Source organism: Thamnophis sirtalis, unplaced genomic scaffold (genome assembly GCF_051295495.1).
Source record: "Thamnophis sirtalis isolate CommonGarterSnake01/CBP01778 unplaced genomic scaffold, rThaSir2_p1.2 scaffold_12, whole genome shotgun sequence".
Classification (NCBI taxonomy): Eukaryota; Metazoa; Chordata; class Lepidosauria; order Squamata; family Natricidae; genus Thamnophis; species Thamnophis sirtalis.
The window spans coordinates 56,765,155-56,783,484 of record NW_028261392.1 but is presented as its reverse complement, the minus strand read 5'-3'; the positions used below and the strand labels follow the sequence as shown (position 1 = coordinate 56,783,484).

At 39.9% G+C, this 18,330-nt stretch overlaps 1 protein-coding gene across 1 annotated transcript in view; it reads right to left on the bottom strand.

Annotated features, from left to right (window-relative positions):
* DARS2 (aspartyl-tRNA synthetase 2, mitochondrial) overlaps window positions 1-18,330 on the bottom strand; it is a 29,382-nt gene that overhangs the window by 4,408 nt on the left and 6,644 nt on the right. Inside the window, exons 5-13 of the mRNA XM_087726750.1 lie at window positions 17,188-17,283; window positions 15,470-15,593; window positions 15,334-15,380; window positions 12,622-12,728; window positions 10,249-10,318; window positions 8,154-8,333; window positions 4,485-4,592; window positions 1,853-1,915; window positions 730-876 (exon numbers count right to left, since the gene is read on the bottom strand). Of these exons, the coding sequence (XP_087582876.1) occupies window positions 730-876; window positions 1,853-1,915; window positions 4,485-4,592; window positions 8,154-8,333; window positions 10,249-10,318; window positions 12,622-12,728; window positions 15,334-15,380; window positions 15,470-15,593; window positions 17,188-17,283 (942 nt within the window). The remainder of the gene's footprint in view (window positions 1-729; window positions 877-1,852; window positions 1,916-4,484; window positions 4,593-8,153; window positions 8,334-10,248; window positions 10,319-12,621; window positions 12,729-15,333; window positions 15,381-15,469; window positions 15,594-17,187; window positions 17,284-18,330) is intronic.

Below are 18,330 nucleotides of genomic sequence, written 5' to 3'. Positions count from 1 at the left end.
CCCACTCCCGGAGGACTCCGGGCAGCTCACAAAAGACAAGGGAAAGGGGGGAACGAGACAAAGACAACATATTAAAAACAAAACCAACATTCACAATTTCTGTGGAGGTAGATGCTTCTCAGCTCCCCCCAGCCTGCTGGAACAGCCAGGACTTGGTGGCTTTGCGGAAGGCCGGGAGGATAGTAAGGATCCGGATCTCAACAGGGAGCTCGTTCCAGAGGGCCGGAGCTGCAACAGAGAAGGCTCTCCCCCGGGAGTCGCCAGCCGACATTGGCTGGCAGATGGAATCCGGAGGAGACCCAACCTGTGCGATCTAATTGGTCTGAGAGAGGTAATCGGCAGGAGGCGGTCTCTCAGGCTATGAGCCATAAGTTCCAATGAGCCATTAGTTCCAATACTTGTACCTCTAACTCCAAGCAGTGTATTATTATCAACTTGTAATTGTTGGGACCATTTTTTTCTAAATGATTTTTTTTAAAAAAAAATACTGATTTAAAACGCAGTGGTTATTAGTCATTTGCTAGAAGATAATATATTCAAGGGTGAATTAATGTTCAGTTTATTAAAGAAGGAACAGCTTCATCAGTGGAAACATCAAGTAGAGGTACAGGGGATTTCTTCCTGGTCAAGAAGAACCAGATTTAATTTAAATTTAAACAAATAAATAAATTTAGATTATTTTTTTTCTGGTGCCCAAAGAAAGACTAAGGACATCAATATTCTACTTACCACCTTTTTGTGTTGGCCAGCAGCAAGCAACACCACATCCTCCACATTGGCCTTAACTGTTCTGATAAGCTCTGCTTTTTGCTCTTCATTAAGGAATTTTCCAAGTGGCGACTTCATATTGCCATTCAAAATCAAACAGGATATAAACTATACAGGATAGAAAAGTGGATAAACAGCTCTGCATTTCTTGAAAAGATTGCAAGTGAAACCAAAGATATTTAACTGCTTTAGTTGGTCTTCTTCAATATATGGCAATGATTTCAGATCCCATGAAACAATAGTTAACCAATAAAACTAACTGAACCCAAAACAGCCTAGTTTATACCAAGAACTTTCTGGGAGGGAAAAGAACACCATTATATCCACTGACAATAGCTTGAGTATAAGATACCCTTGTCTAGTGTTAGGTACCAACTTTTCCACATAGAAAGAGCTGGAAAAACTCAATTTGAACCTAGAAAGTTCCTAGTATTGAAAATACAAAGATAGACCAATAATCTGAGTACAAGGCCACTTCCTATCCTTCTGTGAGAAAGAATAATGAGAAAAAGCAGTGATATAAGCATGGAATCAAGCACTTTGAGATTTCTCCAAATACAGTAATGCTGCGGAAGAGACAGGCCAAAAAAGAGTTTCTGCTGATTTTGGAAACCTAAGAATCCCTCCTATGAGCCATAAATTTCAGTAGCACCTCCTTTTTTGAATAAATAAAAAAAAGAGCTACACATTCCCCCACCCCATGCAAATATTCATAGTGGCTCTGGCAGAGTGCTTCCTGAATGCAAGTTAAGCTGCTTTCTTTTGTGGCAAAGAAGTACACTTTCAGAAAGATTTAAGCTTTTTCACTCTTTAATATGAATAAAGTTGGCTTGTACAATGTAAGAGGGAGTATAAAACAAAACTTATTGGATCCAATCAAAACTCTATCTTGACCAAAATCTTCTTCACACAGTGGGCCCGCTTTCTCCTTTTATTTTAATCCAAATTAAACTAATTTAAAAGAACTAGAAATTGTCTGTCCCAGCCTCCTCAACTAATATGTAATATGCAGGTTTAAATTTTACATAGATCAACATAATTCCCAAAAGAAAATACTTCTTGGTTGTAATTATTTTTCCCATACCTGATTAAATTGGGATTTTGATAATTCTTTTAAGGACTCCAAATCTTTAAACTGTAGATATTTCTAGAGACAAAGATACATAAACACTAATAAATGGATTAAGCTTGTTATATTTTAACTGATATTGTAATACATTTGTCCATTATTTTTACAGTAAATATTTTGTTTTAGAATCAAGCTTAAATTAAAAAAAGCTTTCAGATTAACATTTTTCGGAGTATAAGACGCACCAGAGTATAAGACGCACCAAGGTTTTGAAGAGGCAAATTAAAAATAAAGTAGGTAGATATCTAGAGGGATAGAGAGGGAGAGAAAGAGAGAGAAATACAGTAGGTAGGTAGGTAGAGAGAGAGTAGGTAGGTAGGTAAGAAGGTACGTAGATAAAGGGATATATATATATATATATGTGTGTGTGTGTGTGTGTGTGTGTGTGTGTGTGTGTGTGTGTGTGTTATATTTATGCTGATAAATAAATAAAGGGAGACTAGTATAGATCTATTTCAAGCTATTTAGCTCTCATCAGCTAGCCATACCCATGCTGGGAATCGAACCTGTGCTCTATTGCCTCTTAGGCAGATGTGTTAACCATTGAGCTACAGGGCTCGACTCCTTATCAGCCAGCCAGGGTGAGAGGTATATATTTAAAGTCACAACCCCTGGTGTGCCCAAATATGGGAGGAAGGTCACACTTCCACTCTCTGTCTTCGGCTCGTCACAAGAGACAATCCAGACAGAAACCCAATATATATATATTTATAAATATATTTTTTTCATAAATATAACAAAATGTAACAAAAAGGCAACAGTATATATATATAGTCACAACCCCTGGTATGCCCCAATTATGGGAGGAAGCATACTGCTTCCATTCTCTGTCCATCGGCTCATCACAAGAGACCATCCAGACAGAAAGCCCAATATTTTACTGTTGCCTTTGTTACATTTGTGTAGTATTTGTGCTGATAAATAAATAAAGGGAGACTAGTATAGATCTATTTCAAGCTATTTAGCTCTCATCAATCCCAGTAAGGGTATGGCTAGCTGATGAACTAGTAGGGCAACAGTTTAATTGAGGTGGATTTGAATTATGGCAATCTAAACTCGACCCAATGTTGAATACCTGAACTCAAATAAATGCCCTGATTTAATCATTATTTCTCACTTTTAATCTACTTCACAGTGGTATATGATTTCATATTGGGAGAACAACGTAAATAATGACAAATGCACATAATGTAAGCATTCTTAATAAATCAAGGAGGGAAGGTTGAATTTAAAAGACTCATCCAAATGTGGCTGACAGATCATAACTGGGATAACACCTTCAATAAATGTATCCCTTTTTAGTATTTGACTGTAGAACAAAATTTGAAATTACACCAGCACTTGTTTTTGCGTATATTCTTGTAGGTTTTCTCAGAGATAACCCTGCACCTTCCCAGTTTTCGGAGAAGAGAGAATCTGATCTGACTGCTTATAATGTTCATTCCAGTGACTGATGAACATAACTATATATAACTCTATGATTTCTAGTTTGTACTTCAGAATGGGATTGCGTGGAAGAAGTAGCAAAGAAAACTGCATTGATAATATAAGATGCAGCCTTTCCTGGCCTTCTTCCACATCCTTTTTTCACGCTAGAAAATCTGGGCTGGCTTCTATATTTTGCACAACTGCCTCATTTCAACCTATAAAGATTTTTTTTCTTTCAGTACTTCTTTTCAGTACTGGGGTGGTACGGTGTTTAAAGACATTGAGCTTGTCAGCTGGAGAGCTGACAGCCCAGGTTTGAGAATTGAACTTCCACGCAACAAGGTGAGCTCCCGTTCCTTAGCAATAGAAATAGCAGTTAGACTTATATACCGCTTCATAGGGCTTTCAGCCCTCTCTAAGCGGTTTACAGAGTCAGCATATCGCCCCCACAGTCTGGGTCCTCATTTCACCCACCTCGGAAGGATGGAAGGCTGAGTCAACCTTGAGCCGGTGAGATTAGAACCGCTGAACTGCAGATAACAGTCAGCTGTAGTGGCCTTCAGTACTGCACCCTAACCACTGCGCCACCTTGACTCACTTGCCTCAGCTCCTGCCCACTTAGTAGTTTGAAAGCATGCAAAAGAAAATAGATTAACAGGTACCACTTCGATGGGAATGTAACAGCGTTCCGTGCAGTTTTGGTGTACAGAGACATGCTGGCCACATAAACACGAAAATTGTCTTTGGAAAATTGGCTCCCTTGGACAAAAAAACATACCCTACAGTAGGGCACGACTGACAAGGAAACCTTTGCCTTTTTACTTCTTTCTACAAGGTCAACTATCTCATACACCGCCATTCTTTCCATTCACTGACTGTACTGAGTTTGTCAAATCTCCATAAGCTTGCTTTATTTTATTCAGTATTATTTTAATTTCAAGATACAAAGCAATACATTATTTTAATGTTTTCTTATTTTTAAGAAATATATCTTATTGAAACCAGTTGGACTTATCCTGATAGATAAATTTTGCTTTTTCAATCATCTACTTGTATTCATGTCAAAGAGAGAGAGAAAACATATTTGTAGGGCTCATCATAGAAATAACAGCATCCAAGATAAAGGCCATTTCCCCTTACCACAAACAGCCTCACTCACCGCTCCCTGGGGAATGCAAATGGCTTTCGCTGTAGCGTAGGGCTCACTGAGAGACTTCTGCAAAAAGCCAACATCTACATTCCTGAGAATGTGACTTACATCAATGATCTGACATTGGAAGAAAAGACATAAATACCATAACTGTGACAACAGGAATATAACCGGGGGAAAAACAAGGGAAGGGAAAGCAGTTTCAAATGCAACTGAAAAAGGGCTTAGCTTTACATCCTATACTCATCAGCTGCTAAATTTTGTTCAAGACATTGGAACAGCTGCTGCTACAACCCCATGAATGGGAACAAAGCAGTGGTGGGTTTCGAATTTTTTTTGAACCTACTGTGGGTGTGGCCTCCTTTGTGGGAGTAGCTTGCCGGCCATGTGACCTGGGGAGAGTGGCTTGCTGGCCATGTGCTCTCTCTCTCCTTCCTTTTGTCTCTCTGTCCCTTTTTCTTTTTTTTTTCCTCTCTCTCACTTTTTCTTTCTTTTTTTCTTTCTTCCTTTCTTTCTTTCTCTCTCTGTGTGAGTCTGTCTGTCTGTCTGTCTGTCTGTGTGTGTGTGTGTGTGTCAGTGGTGGGTTTCAAAAATTTGACGAACCCGGTTCTACCGAACTGGTGCGAACTGGTAGGAACCCACCTCTGGAACAGAGGCTTTGGGCTGAATTCTCATAACATGACTGTGTTAATTTATGGTAACCAATAAAACAGTGCTTTAGTTTCAGGAAACATGGACTCCCTCCCCCCCCCCCCTTCCTTCCTTCCAATTTAACAAAATTACAGTCTGCAGTGCAAGAAACATTTGTGGTATCTTAAAAAGAACAGTTGTGATTGACACAAGCTTCTGTAACTCAATACATTAATACCTTGGTACTCAACTGCTTTGAAACTCATTGAGTTTGGTGTTCAGCACATTTTGACATGAAACTTTTGTCTTGGTACTCATTATTTGGTACTCAATCCACAAGCTAGAATGCCTTGGTGTCGGCTGTCTTGTGACTCACTCCATTATTTCTTATGGGAAAAATCTGTTTGGTACTCATTGTTCTTTGGTACTCATCATGTCTCCCAGAACCAATTAACAAGGAGTACCAAGATACCACTATTATCAAATACGGCAAGTGTGTAGTACAATAAGAATTATCAAAAATTACTGCTTTAAAACACAGCAAGTTCTCCATATTTCTCTTTCACACAAATTAAAAGCCAAAATGCATTATAATTTGATAAAATATAGGCATTATTTGTCATTTTAATGTATATTCCAGAATAGATTTGCTGCAACAGATTTATTATTTGAACAACAAATTTGAGGAAAATAAGATATCATTGCCTCGCTTCACCTTACCTTATTCTTCTATTACAAGAAGGGTTAAAAGCATAACGTCTGGAAATAGTTTTGGATTAAGTTGGAACTGAGGTTTGATGTGAACTTTTCTAGCTTGCCAAAGTTAAATTCAACTTTAAATTATCCTTAATTTTTTTAAAAATCCTTTATATCCTTTAGATCAAGGAATAAATAAAAAAGTGGGATTAGATGATCCGGCTTCATAATGCTGGATTACTTTTTTATTTATTCTTTGATCTGAAGGATATAAAGGATTTTTAAAAAGCTAAGGATAATTTATTATGTAAGTTGAATTTAACTTCGGCAAGCTAGAAAAGGGATTAAAAGTAGGTAATTGCTATTCTGTTCTTTGTTGTCCATCTATACCTCCCAGTGAGACTGTGGCATTTTTGAAGAAAACTGTTAAAAGATGGGGAGAGGTAAATAAATTTGATCCCCAGAAGCTAAAGATGTTGTGGGTAAGAAGGCCTGTAAATTACGATCCATTTGGATCATTTACCTAATTGTAAACTGGCTATCTTTTTTTCCCTTTTTCCGTTCAATCATGCCTGGTTCTTGGAAACTATCTGGTCAAGTCTGCAGTTTTCTTCACAAATAATGTTAGAAGTGATTTGCCACTACCTCCTATGTTGGAATTCATTCCGGGTGTTTGCGTGCAGGGCAGCTTCTGCTGTCTGAAACACACATACACAGGGATGCAAAAACATCGCATCAGAAACATCTTTCTGGCCTAACGGTCATAACTCACTATGCAGCCTCATGTAACAAGAACTATGTGAGCCAGCTACTCCCACACATGCCCTTTCTCCCCCCCTATGCTGTGCTATAACTTTCTATTCCCTCTCTCCCCCTCCCAATGCCATGCAGCTTGTAATCTTCTGTTCCCCCTTTGCCCACCCTTTGCCATGATGTGATTTTCTATTGGTTTATTTGTAGAATGCTGTGAACTTTTCATTAGTTTACTTGTGCCATGTGTGATTATATATGCCTTTTGATACGCTCCTTTTTGATGACGCTGTAACTAACTTTTTCTAATAAAAGAGCCCTTCGATGATCATTCGAGGCTTTTGCTCATCCCAAGGAATTTTGTCTGGTGTTTTCCTTTTGATTAGGCAAGGACACATGAGCAGCCCACCAGTGTGGCGACAACGCCGCACTCCTAGGCCTAGGGCTGAGAAAAAGTGACTGATCCAAAGTCGCCCAACTTGCCAAGGGATTATAACTCATGGTCTCCTAATTTCCAGCATGATGCCTTAACCACTACACCAAACTGGCTCTCTAAAATGATGTAAATTGACATATATTAATTAAAACAAATTCCTCTTCACTACAAGTACTTCATTAAATCAAGGTTGTACCGCATGAAACTTGGAAATATCCCTGAATTGGGACCCAGAGTCTTTTCAGTAGTTACCAATTGACACTCCACCTTAAGCAATGCAGGATTGATCCATAGGGACAACTGGGAGTTAAGGAAAGAATTCAACTCAGCTTCCTTCAATCATTGTCTAGCAATAAAGCTAGTGAAAGCCCCAAAGTCCTTATGTATTTTGTAAGAGGTAGCATTTAGAACTGGGACATCAAAGGGCTGAGAAATACGCAAATTACACAATATTTGACTCACTCAATATACTGCTCGCAACACCCACACTTGACAAAACAAAATTTGTCAAAGTATCAACAAATCCCACAACAGAGATGGTAAGACACCATCAACAAAGATATGCAAGCCGTGGGCCTGTGCCCTGGAGACACAGGTAACCATGAGGCACTCAATGATTACCTCCCTGCGACCAATTAGATCACATAGATTAGGCCTCCTCCGAGTTCCATCTGCCAGTCAGTGCCGACTGGCAACTACACGGAGGAGAGCCTTTTCAGTAGTAGCTCCGACCCTTTGGAACGATCTCCCCATGGAGATTCGTACCCTCACCACCGTCCAGACCTTCCGCACAGCCCTCAAGACCTGGCTAGCCCGTCAGGCCTGGGGACAAAGATAACTGTCCCCACCCGAATGATGAATGAATGTTGCTTACTATTTTATTTCTGTGTATTGTTGTGTCTATTGTCTGTATACCCCCCCCCCCTTATTTTATGTAAGCCGCCCTGAGTCCCCTCAGGGAAAAGGGCGGCCTATAAGTATTAATAAATACCTAAATACCTAAAAAAAAAATGATCTGAAAAGCAGACCCTGCATGTGCAGGAATACGCTAGGAAGAAGAAGATAAACAAATCCCAGTTAATAGTTACAGCTAGTTAACAGGCCTTCAATATAGCAGTGGGAGTGTGGGAGTCAAGCCAATGGGTAATTTTGGTAAATGAACTTGCCTTCATTCCAAAACGAGTATCAGGTTTATCAGTCCCATAAATGGATAGCGCCTCATCATAGGTGATTGATGGAAAGGGTATTTTGATAAGGCCCTTTTCCTTAGGCCAGGAATACTGCAGCATGCCCTCGATTAAAGCCAGAATTCCATCTTGGTCCACAAATGACATTTCAATATCTATCTTTAGGGGGGAAATAAACAAAAGATTTTTTTAAAAATAATAATAATAATAATAATAATAATAAGGCATATAAATATCACCATTATTCTATTTAACATTTTTTCAAAACATATATTTCTTTGAAAATGCATTTTACTAGAAGGACTACAATTCTAGAGAACAGTCTTTCCTTCAGAGTCTAGGGCAGGGATGGCGAACCTTTTCAGCACCGAGTGCCAAAAACATCACGCGGGAATGTGATGGGAACGCTCATCGGGGCCGCACTCCGGAAAAGTCAAACTTCTAGCACTCATACGTACCTGACAATCAGCTGGCCGGTACAGAAGCAGGCCAGTTTTTGTCACTGCCAGGCGCGCGGAGGGATTGCACTCAGAAAAAGCCAAAATTCCGGATTCTGGCACGCATGCGCATCCCACAATCACCTGGCCAGCGCGCATGCGCACACCGATTTTCAGCACTGCCACACACATGAAGAACAGTTGAGCGTCGTGCATGCATGCATGCCAGAAACCCAGAAGACAAACAGGCATGACCGCGCATGTCGGGCGACATGGCTTCGTGTGCCACTTTGGGGACGTGTGTCATAAGTTCGCCATCACAGGTCTAGTCTTAAAGCAGCCATTTCAGTGAAATATTTGTACATGCTCAGATTTTGGAGCTGTATGTTAGTTTCAAGGTTTTTAGGCTGATTTCTTTGCTCATTCATTCTCTCTGCTCTATCCCTTCTATACAATGTTTTGGGAATTATGTATGCTAACCTGCTGCAGGAAAAAAAAAACTTGTTACCTTAGATCAGTGGTTCCCAAACTTGGCAACTTTAAAACTTGTGGACTTCAACTCCCAGAGTTCTCCAGCCAGAAGAGCTAGCTGGAGAATTCTGGGAGTTGAAGTCCACAAGTCTTAAAGTTGCCAAGTTTGGGAACCACTGCCTTAGATGCTAGCATATTTATTACAGAAGATATACTGCAGATGATGTTATTAGATGAAGCGAATTCTACTGCACACAAACTAGTCCTAGCAATTTTGCAAATGTAGATTAGTTTTAAAACACACAAAGTATCTTTGAGCAACTCTTTCCCATATACTCACATCAGCCCCATTAATAAATTAATTACTAATATCCATATAAATTTGTAAAATTTTATTTTGAATGCTCTTGGTGGAGATTTTGATGCACTAAACTTTTTAATTGTTAGTAATTTACTAATACACACATAAAGAAAGATTTCATTGTACATAGGTCACAAGGGCAGGATATAAAAATCTAATAAACAAACACAGTACATGCGATTTTGGTAAATTTGGGATTCCATTTGAAATGGTTAGCAGTACTAGATCATAGAAATGAAGTAATGTGTTAAAAAAGAAGTATCTCTCAACAGTGGAATAATTGTCACTTCTCCATTTTCCATTACTACTCAATATTATGAGCCGAGGTGGCGCAGTGGGTAGAGTGCAGTACTGCAGGCCACTTCAGCTGACTGCTAGATCAGCAGTTCAGCGGTTCAAATCTCACCGGCTCAGGGTTGACTCAGCCTTCCATCCTTCCGAGGTGGGTAAAATGAGGACCCGGATTGTTGTTGGGGGCAATATGCTGACTCTGTAAACCACTTAGAGAGGGCTGAAAGCCCTATGAAGCGGTATATAAAAATCTGCTATTGCTATTGCTATTATTTGCTCTGTATACAGAATGATAAAGCTGAATCACAGAACAGTATTTTGGTCTGTGCCGCAACAATGAGATGACAAGTATTCAGTTCCAAGTTACTTTTCATTGTTATTACATGCTCATATTTTCCTCTTCCAAAGCCACTAAACTCCCAACTTCTAAATGGACGGTAATCCTTATAGTTACAGGTAAAAACAATGCGTCTTTTAATACTTTTCAATCTTATTCCAAACAGAAATAAATTACCTGACTGAATTCCGGCTGTCTGTCTGGCTTGGAACCTTCATCTCGGTAACAGCGGGCAACTTGGAAATACCTGCCATTAGAAAATTACATTCTGGTTGCAGAGTATCTTTCTCAAGTAGCACGGTCTCTCAAAACAGTGGGTTTGGAAAGAATATACATCTGAAAAAATTGCTATAATCTGAATTTAAAACAGAATAAACATTTGTTCCATATTTAGAAATTGGTTAATCTATACCTCTAGGCACAGAAAAATTCCCCCTGTGTGGGGAACTGCAAAGAAAAAGAAGTGGTTTATACGCTTGACATACTGAGACCTTCTGCACACTTTTGAGTTGGACATGAGTGGACAAGACATTCTCTGCACTGTCAGGAAAGGGATAGTCAGAAGGTACTTTATTCCCGTGGCACGACAAAAGCGCGAACGTCAAAAGTGCGCCGACAAAACCACGGCGCTAAAACCGCGATGTCAAAAGCGCACTGACAACAGCACGCCGACAGAAGTGCGATTTAAGTTAAGGTAAGGTTTAGGATTAGGTTTAGGGTTAGGTTTAGGGTTATGTTACAGCGCGCTTCTGTTGGCGCGCTTCAGCGCTCATTCGTCGGCGCGGTTTTGTCGGTGCGGTTTTGTCACCGCGGTTTAGTGAGGCGCGCTTTTGTCGTTCGCGCATTTGTGGTGGAACCCTTTATTCCACTGCTAAATCTGATTTTTTCACATGCATTTCTTTCTCTCACAATAACTGCAAACCATCCAAGTTGGTGAGAATCTGGATAGTGCCCAACAAAACAAAAAAGAAAATGTAATTTATAATGAATGAATGAATCACAAGATGAGTACTCATAATCAGCTTGGGGCAAAGGCATTGGTGTTTTTAACACCCATACAAAATGCTAGTATGACCGGGGATAAATTTATCTCCAGAGGAAATGTGTTCTAGACTAGGGGACACTACAAAAAAAAAAAGGCCTGCTCTCCAGTCTATACTGTACCGCATATATAAATTTATATATATATTTTGTGATGGAATGTTCAAGGCGAGGAGAAGAAATGTGCACATGCCAATTTGGTCAGGTGTTTCTTGATATAAAATCTGGGACCACTCCAGTGGTGGGTTTCAAAAAATTTTGGAACCTCTTCTGTAGGTGTGGCCTGCTTTCCGGGTCCATTGGTGGAACCTCTTCTAACCGGTTCGGTAGATTTGATGAACCAGTTCTACCGAATAGGTGCGAACTGGTAGGAACCGTGACCCGTCAAAACTGCGCTCGACTAAGCCGCGCCCGATTAAACCGCGTCGCTGACATCATCAACAGGGCAACAACAGCCAGCGCGGAGAAAGAAGGGCGCTTTAAATAGCGCTTTGAAAGCAAGCCAATTCAACTTAAGGTAAGGGTTAGGTTTAGGGGGGTTAGGTTTAGGGGTTAATTTTAGGTTTAGCGTTTACAGCGTGCTTCTGTCTCCGCGCTGTTGTCGCCCTGTTGATGACATCAGCTACGCGGTTTAGTCGAGCACGGTTTTGTGGTGGAACTGGTAGGAACCAACCTCTGGACCACTCCCATGTAAATTATAAAGGTGGTAACCACCATTATAAATTAGGCTTGGAAGACCACTAGTGATCTGGTCCCTGACCAAGTTTCCACCTGCCATGTAAGCAAGGATTATGAGCATCCCTAAATCACAAACCAAACTTTTAGGGAAAGCATAACCTCATCTACAGTAATTATTAGGACCAATATTACTGGATGCTTATTTATAAATAGTAACTCCATCTTAGCAGGATTTAGTCTTGTTTGCCTCACCCAAACCTTGACAGCCTGGTTCAGACTTTCTACTACATCTCCAGTTCGGTCCAAGGTGGGAATGTTTAAGTGACTGTGCTGATGACACCTCACTGCAACCTGGATGATCTCTCCTAGTGGTTTCATAGAGTTATTAAATAATATAGGGGGGAAACTGGAGCAACCAAGGGAGTGAGTGCTGTCTCTCTCACCCCCAACTACTGACTGGAACCACCCACTCAAGTAGAAGTAGAATCATCATAAAATAGTGCCAACTCCCAATCCTTACATGTTTTATATATGCCATGATTCAGCAATCTGATTCTCCATCTCATAGATGAGAAGATTATGATCATAGACTGCACAGTACAGAAAATATTTGCAAGATTTCCAGCATGTGAATCTTTTAGGCAGACATAGAGAGTTACAGTACTGTTAGGCAGATTGTTCTTAGCACGGAACTTGATTAATTGGCAAATAATCAGTTTGTGTGACAAACTAACTCAGTCTATTCATTACCCTCTCACCACAAACTGCAGATCAGAGTTTTAGTGCTACCCTAGGAACATTATTGTGCTGGTGGCGCCCCAAGAAGCTCACCTGTCCAGACCTCCTACCATTAGGAGCTGTTTAAACTGCTGAGGACTCTGAGGAAGTGAGTAGAACTTTCCAGCCTCCCGGGAAGGCACCACGAATTCTTTTGCACCCTGGTATTAAAGGGATGGTGTAATTTAAAGCTAGAATTACATTGCCTTTAGATGAAAAAAAAATGAGGAAACTTCTAGTTTTGAGTACAAAATATTTATTTCAGCCAAACCTCTCTTGAAAGGTTTAATTTAATCCACTACCCACTGCATTTAATTAAGAAATGGAAGCGCAATAACGCACCATTTCCCAAACTGTATTTCCTGCACTGTACTTCATTTACATCAGTGGTCCCCAACATTACTGGCTCCATGGACCAGCAGCAACAGTGACAGGGAAAGAGGGAATGGTTTTGCGCATGCAACCTAACTCTCACACATGCACAAATGAAGCTTCGTGCACATGCCCACTTTTTGTGGGCCAGCAGGTGGCGGGCCAGTACTGGTCCATGGCCCTGGGGTTGGGGACCCCGATTTACATGATCATGCATGCTTTTAATCAGTTCTCATGTGAGAAATTAACAAAAGTTCTTGAAGCATGTTAAGAAATAGTAAGACAACCTAGGTTACTGCTTTACAAGATAACCTTTATTATCACTTTTCTGTGCGCACAATGGCACATATTAAAATGAAAACCCAGTGCCTTCTCCCCATACATGTATATAGTACATATACTGTATACACACACATTTCTGATACTCGATTTAGATATATCATTCTATAAATTTATTTATACATAAAAAATATACAAATACACACACATAGTTTACTCCTCTCCCCTATGAATCTCATGAAGTCAAGAAAGATTTTTTAAAAAGACTTTTCAATAACTAGTGTATTAATGAAGGTTTTGTTTTCAGAAAATGATGCTTAGCAACCATTATGTTAACAACTATCTTTGTCAAACAAGCTGTAAAAAACTTCTTTGTGTCTTTTTTCTTTCTTTTCTATTTTTTTCCCTTCCTTTGCACCTTTAGCTTTTTCTTGCTTTCTTTATGTTAGTTTGTATTAGTTTTTATCTTCCTTTTAAAATGTTTTAATAAGAATTATTTACATAAAGAATACTCTCCATTACATAATTTCATAACAAAACTAAAAATTTGACAATACCAAGCAAAATCTCCAAAGTTATCTAGATTCTATTGTTCTCTGAGTAACCTTTAGTGCAAAAGGAAATACCAGTGTCAGTCTAATCCAGGGGTAGTCAACCTTTTTATACCTTCCACCCACTTTTGTATCTCTGTTAGTAGTAAAATTTTCTAACCGCCCACCGGTTCCACAGTAATGGTGATTTATAAATAGCAGTAGACTTATATACCGCTCCATAGGCCTTTCAGGCCTCTCTAAGCGGTTTACAGAGAGTCAGCATATTGCCCCAACAATCTGGGTCCTCATTTTACCCACCTCGGAAGGATGGAAGGCTGAGTCAACCCTGAGCCGGTGAGATTTGAACCGCTGACCTGCTGATCTAGCAGTAGCCTGCAGTGCTGCATTTAACCACTGCGCCATCTTGGCGCATAAAGTAGGGAAGTATCTTTACTTTAGAAAATTTATAAAGCACAGTTACAGCAAACCCCTACCGCCCACCATGAAAGCTGGAACGCCCACTAGTGGGCGGTAGGGACCAGGTTGACTACCACTGGTCTAAACAAAGGCTGATTGAGACAAACGTCATCCAATTTTAGGTCATATGCTTCCTATTCGCAATGCACTGGGCCAGAAAAATCCTTGAAGTAACCATGGCGGCTATAAAGTTCTAAGCTGGCGAGTTCAATATGAATGCTGAATCCTCCCAGGACACAAAATATCTGCCCCCCATCTAAAACCAATTCTGCCTTAGAAACGAAGAATTATGGGTACCGTATATACTCGAGTATAGGCCGACCTGAATATAAGCCGAGGCACCTAATTTTACCACAAAAAACTGGAAAAGTTATTGACTCGAGTATAAGCCTAGGGTGGGAAATGCAGCAGCTACCGGTAAATTTCAAAAATAAAAATAGATACCAATAATGTTTTTGAATATTTATTTCAAAGAAAAACAGTAAACTAGCGGTGTATTCAATGAAATACTTCACTCACCTCATGATGCTGATGTCCCGCTGTGATGATGATGTCCTGTGCAGCCGCGGGAGCGATGTCCCGCCTCCTATGACACACGGCACAGTGATTCCTATCATTGGATCACTGTACCAGAGGAGGTGGGACATCGCTATGTGGCTGCTTGCCATAACAAGGAGGAGGTGGGACATCGTTGCAGAGCGGCAGGAGGGGGAGGAAGGGGAATCGTAAGACAGCCCTGCATTACATTAGAACGTGAGGAGGGGGGATGGTGCGGTGTGCGCTGCGCGGCAAACTGACACAGAGGGAGGGGAAACTCACAGGGGCACTGGGCCATTCACGAGTGTCACCCAGCGGCATGGCCCCGCCCCTTTTTCTCCTCCATTTCGGGCAAATTTTTCACTGACTCGAGTATAAGCCGAGGCGGCTTTTTTCAGCCCAAAAAGTGGGCTGAAAAACTAGGCTTATACTCGAGTATATACAGTAATCTTAACAGCTGAATTAGTCACATTAGTCTTTGAGATGTTTGGGCTACATGATGTAATTACTTTCTTATATTTGATAATTTTATAATATATGTACAGAAAAGAGGTCTTTGCATACTTACTCCTGGTGTTTTCTTAAATAGTGTTGGCGTTTCTACATCCACAAAATCTAAAATAAGATTTGATAAATTTTGTCAGCACCCACAGTAAGTGAAAGGATAAAAAAAAGTTAACTGTTAACAATTCTGTTTCTCTAACCATAATGATTACAGAGATACTCTCGCATTCTCATCACCACCTGGGATCTCAGCCGGAGATTATACTGCATCTGAATACTTCTTAAGTCCAAATAACGATACTTCATTCGCAGTGCTTCAGTTTTCTGAGAGGGAGAAAAGAATGTTATTTTATAAAGAAAAACCAGCAATTATACCTCCTATAACTAACACGAAGCATAAAATATTGTTACCTAAATTAAAAACGTAAGCAAGTTTGTATGCCAAACCAATTCTTCAGTCATTTATTCCAGTTAATATCTTGTCTATTACTAAATATACTCTTCATGGCTGGAATAATTTTACAGAATAATAGAATAATAACAGAGTCAGAAGGGACCTTGGGAGATCTTCTAGTTTAAGCCTTGCTTAAGCCAAAGACTCGATACCATTCTGGGCAAATAGCTATATGATAATTAAATTAATTAAATTGAGGTGTGAATTGACTGAAAATGACAACAGAAGGACAACTAAACATGGGTTAAACTATATGAAACATGGATATATGTAGAACTTTTAAGATGATGAATAAAGTGAGATGTCTACTGCCTGTCATTTTACATAATAGATTGGGGGAATTGTAATGAACATTGAACAGTGAAGTTCAATGAGGAGAGCCTTCTCTGTGGCTGCTCCGACCCTCTGGAACGAACTCCCCCGTGGAGATTCGTACCCTCACCACCCTCCAGGCCTTCTGCATAGCCCTTAAAACCTGGCTGTTCCGACAGGCCTGGGGTTAAAGATTCGCTGCCCCTATCTCGAATGGTATGATTGTTGTGCTTTTTTAACTATGTATAGTTTTGTGTTCTTGTTAAACTGTTTGTATCCCCCCTTCCCTTTTTGAGTTGTGAGCCGCCCTGAGTCCCCTTAGGGAAAAGGGCGGCATACAAATGAAATAAAACTCAAAACTCAAACTCAAACTTGTCATTTATAGACAATTTAAGGGTGATCTAGTCCAAGATATGGAAAAATAGAGAGGGAACATGGAATATATCTACAATGGAAAATTACTGAGATTTAAAGACAGAACAAATTAGGGGTGTGTAAGGATGTATAATTATATAAAGATAATGATAAGAATAGCTGGGAACTGTAACCAGCTCTACATCTTGACCAAAATTAGGCTGGGTGGTGGTGGTTAAAAATACAATGACTATATATGTATACTTTTTTGTTCTATTTTTTGTTTAAGAAAGGAGAATATATATTAAAATTAAATATGTATATCGAAAAGGAACTATAAATACCATCAACATAAAATGGAGCTTGCTCAGGAGCTGAAATACACCAGGTAAATGAGATGAAGAGTGGGAAGAAAAAGAGAAAGGGAAGGGAAGAGTAGAGGAATAGAAGAGAGGGGAAGGAGGAGGGAAGAGGAGGAGAGAAATGAGGAGCAGAAAGGGGGGAGAGGAGGAGGGAAGAAGAGGAAGTAGAGTAGGGAAGGATGACAGGGGGAGGAAAAAAGGTCGGGAGGGGGAGGAAAGAAAGGGAGATGAAAGAAATGGATAAGGACAAATATGGTATATGGAGAGAAGAAGAGCTAATAATTGTGTTTCGGGAGTTGACGGTAAGATGAATTGATGTAGACATTTGATAATCTAAAAGATGCTGGCTATGTAATAGTATAATGTGATTATATGTTATGAAAATGAAAAAATAAAAAATTCTACCAACAAAAAGAAATAAGAAAGTTATATCTACCTTGGCGAAATCTTTTACTTCAAATGGTAGTTTCTTACAGTAGTTCAGAACCTCTGCAGTTTCTGCTTTTATTTCAATATCTCCAGTTTGCATCTTCTAAACAAATTGAAAGAGATCACTTTAATTAAAAAAAAATAACCACTCTATTTTTATTGTGCCAAGAAAATAAGATTCATCCAGATGGTGTGGTGGTAGGATCATTTAGCTTGGCAAAATGCAGACCCTTATTTCCCCTTCCCCTTCACATACTTGGAGCTTAAGAAACCAGGAGTTTCTTTGAGCGTCACAGATCAGGAATCTCCTGAATCTCAAGTCAACATCTCTCTGTTTACCCATTTCAATTCACAACTTAATGGGCCAAGCAAAAGCAGGCTTGGGGAAAGGGGGAAAAAAGCATGGTCTTCCTGGCTTGTCTAAATAGCTAAATATCATAACTATTTTTGCAGTATTGTCAGTACTTTGCAGAGAACGACAAAAAAAGATCTCTGCCCTGAAGATAAATTTGTTGGATTACCTGCCCTGAAGATAAATTTGAGGGTGTATGGAAAGAGTGGGATTTGAAGAGAGATGTGAAGAAAGCATAAAAAATGATATATTGTGCAGGTGTATTGCCTGGAAATTCCAAGCACAGATGACATTAAGGCAGAAATTGTGGAGTCTTTTGAGAGGGAAGAGAATTTTTACAGTGCTAAGCTGAAGAATGATACTTCCAAATCAAATAGCGGTTCCACCACAAATCTGCGGTAGACTAAAGCGCGCTCGACGAAAGCGCGTACGTGACGTCATCACAGCGCGACGAAAACGGCACGCTGTGAGCGGTAAATTTAAAATTAACGCAAAAACTTTACCCTAACCCCCCCAAACCTAACCCTAACCCTAACCCTAACCCTTAACCTAACGCTAAACCTAACGCTAACCCTTAACCTAACCCTAACCCTAACCCTAACGCTTAACGTAACCCTAAACCTAACCCTAACCCTTAACCTAACCCTAACCCTAAACCTAACCCTTACCTTTATGTGAATCGGCTTGCTTTAATTTAATTTTAATTTAATTTATTTTTAATTTTATTTGTCGCGCTGCTGATGACGTCACATACGCGCTTTGATCGGGCGCGCTTTAGTGGACCGCGGTTTTGACGGG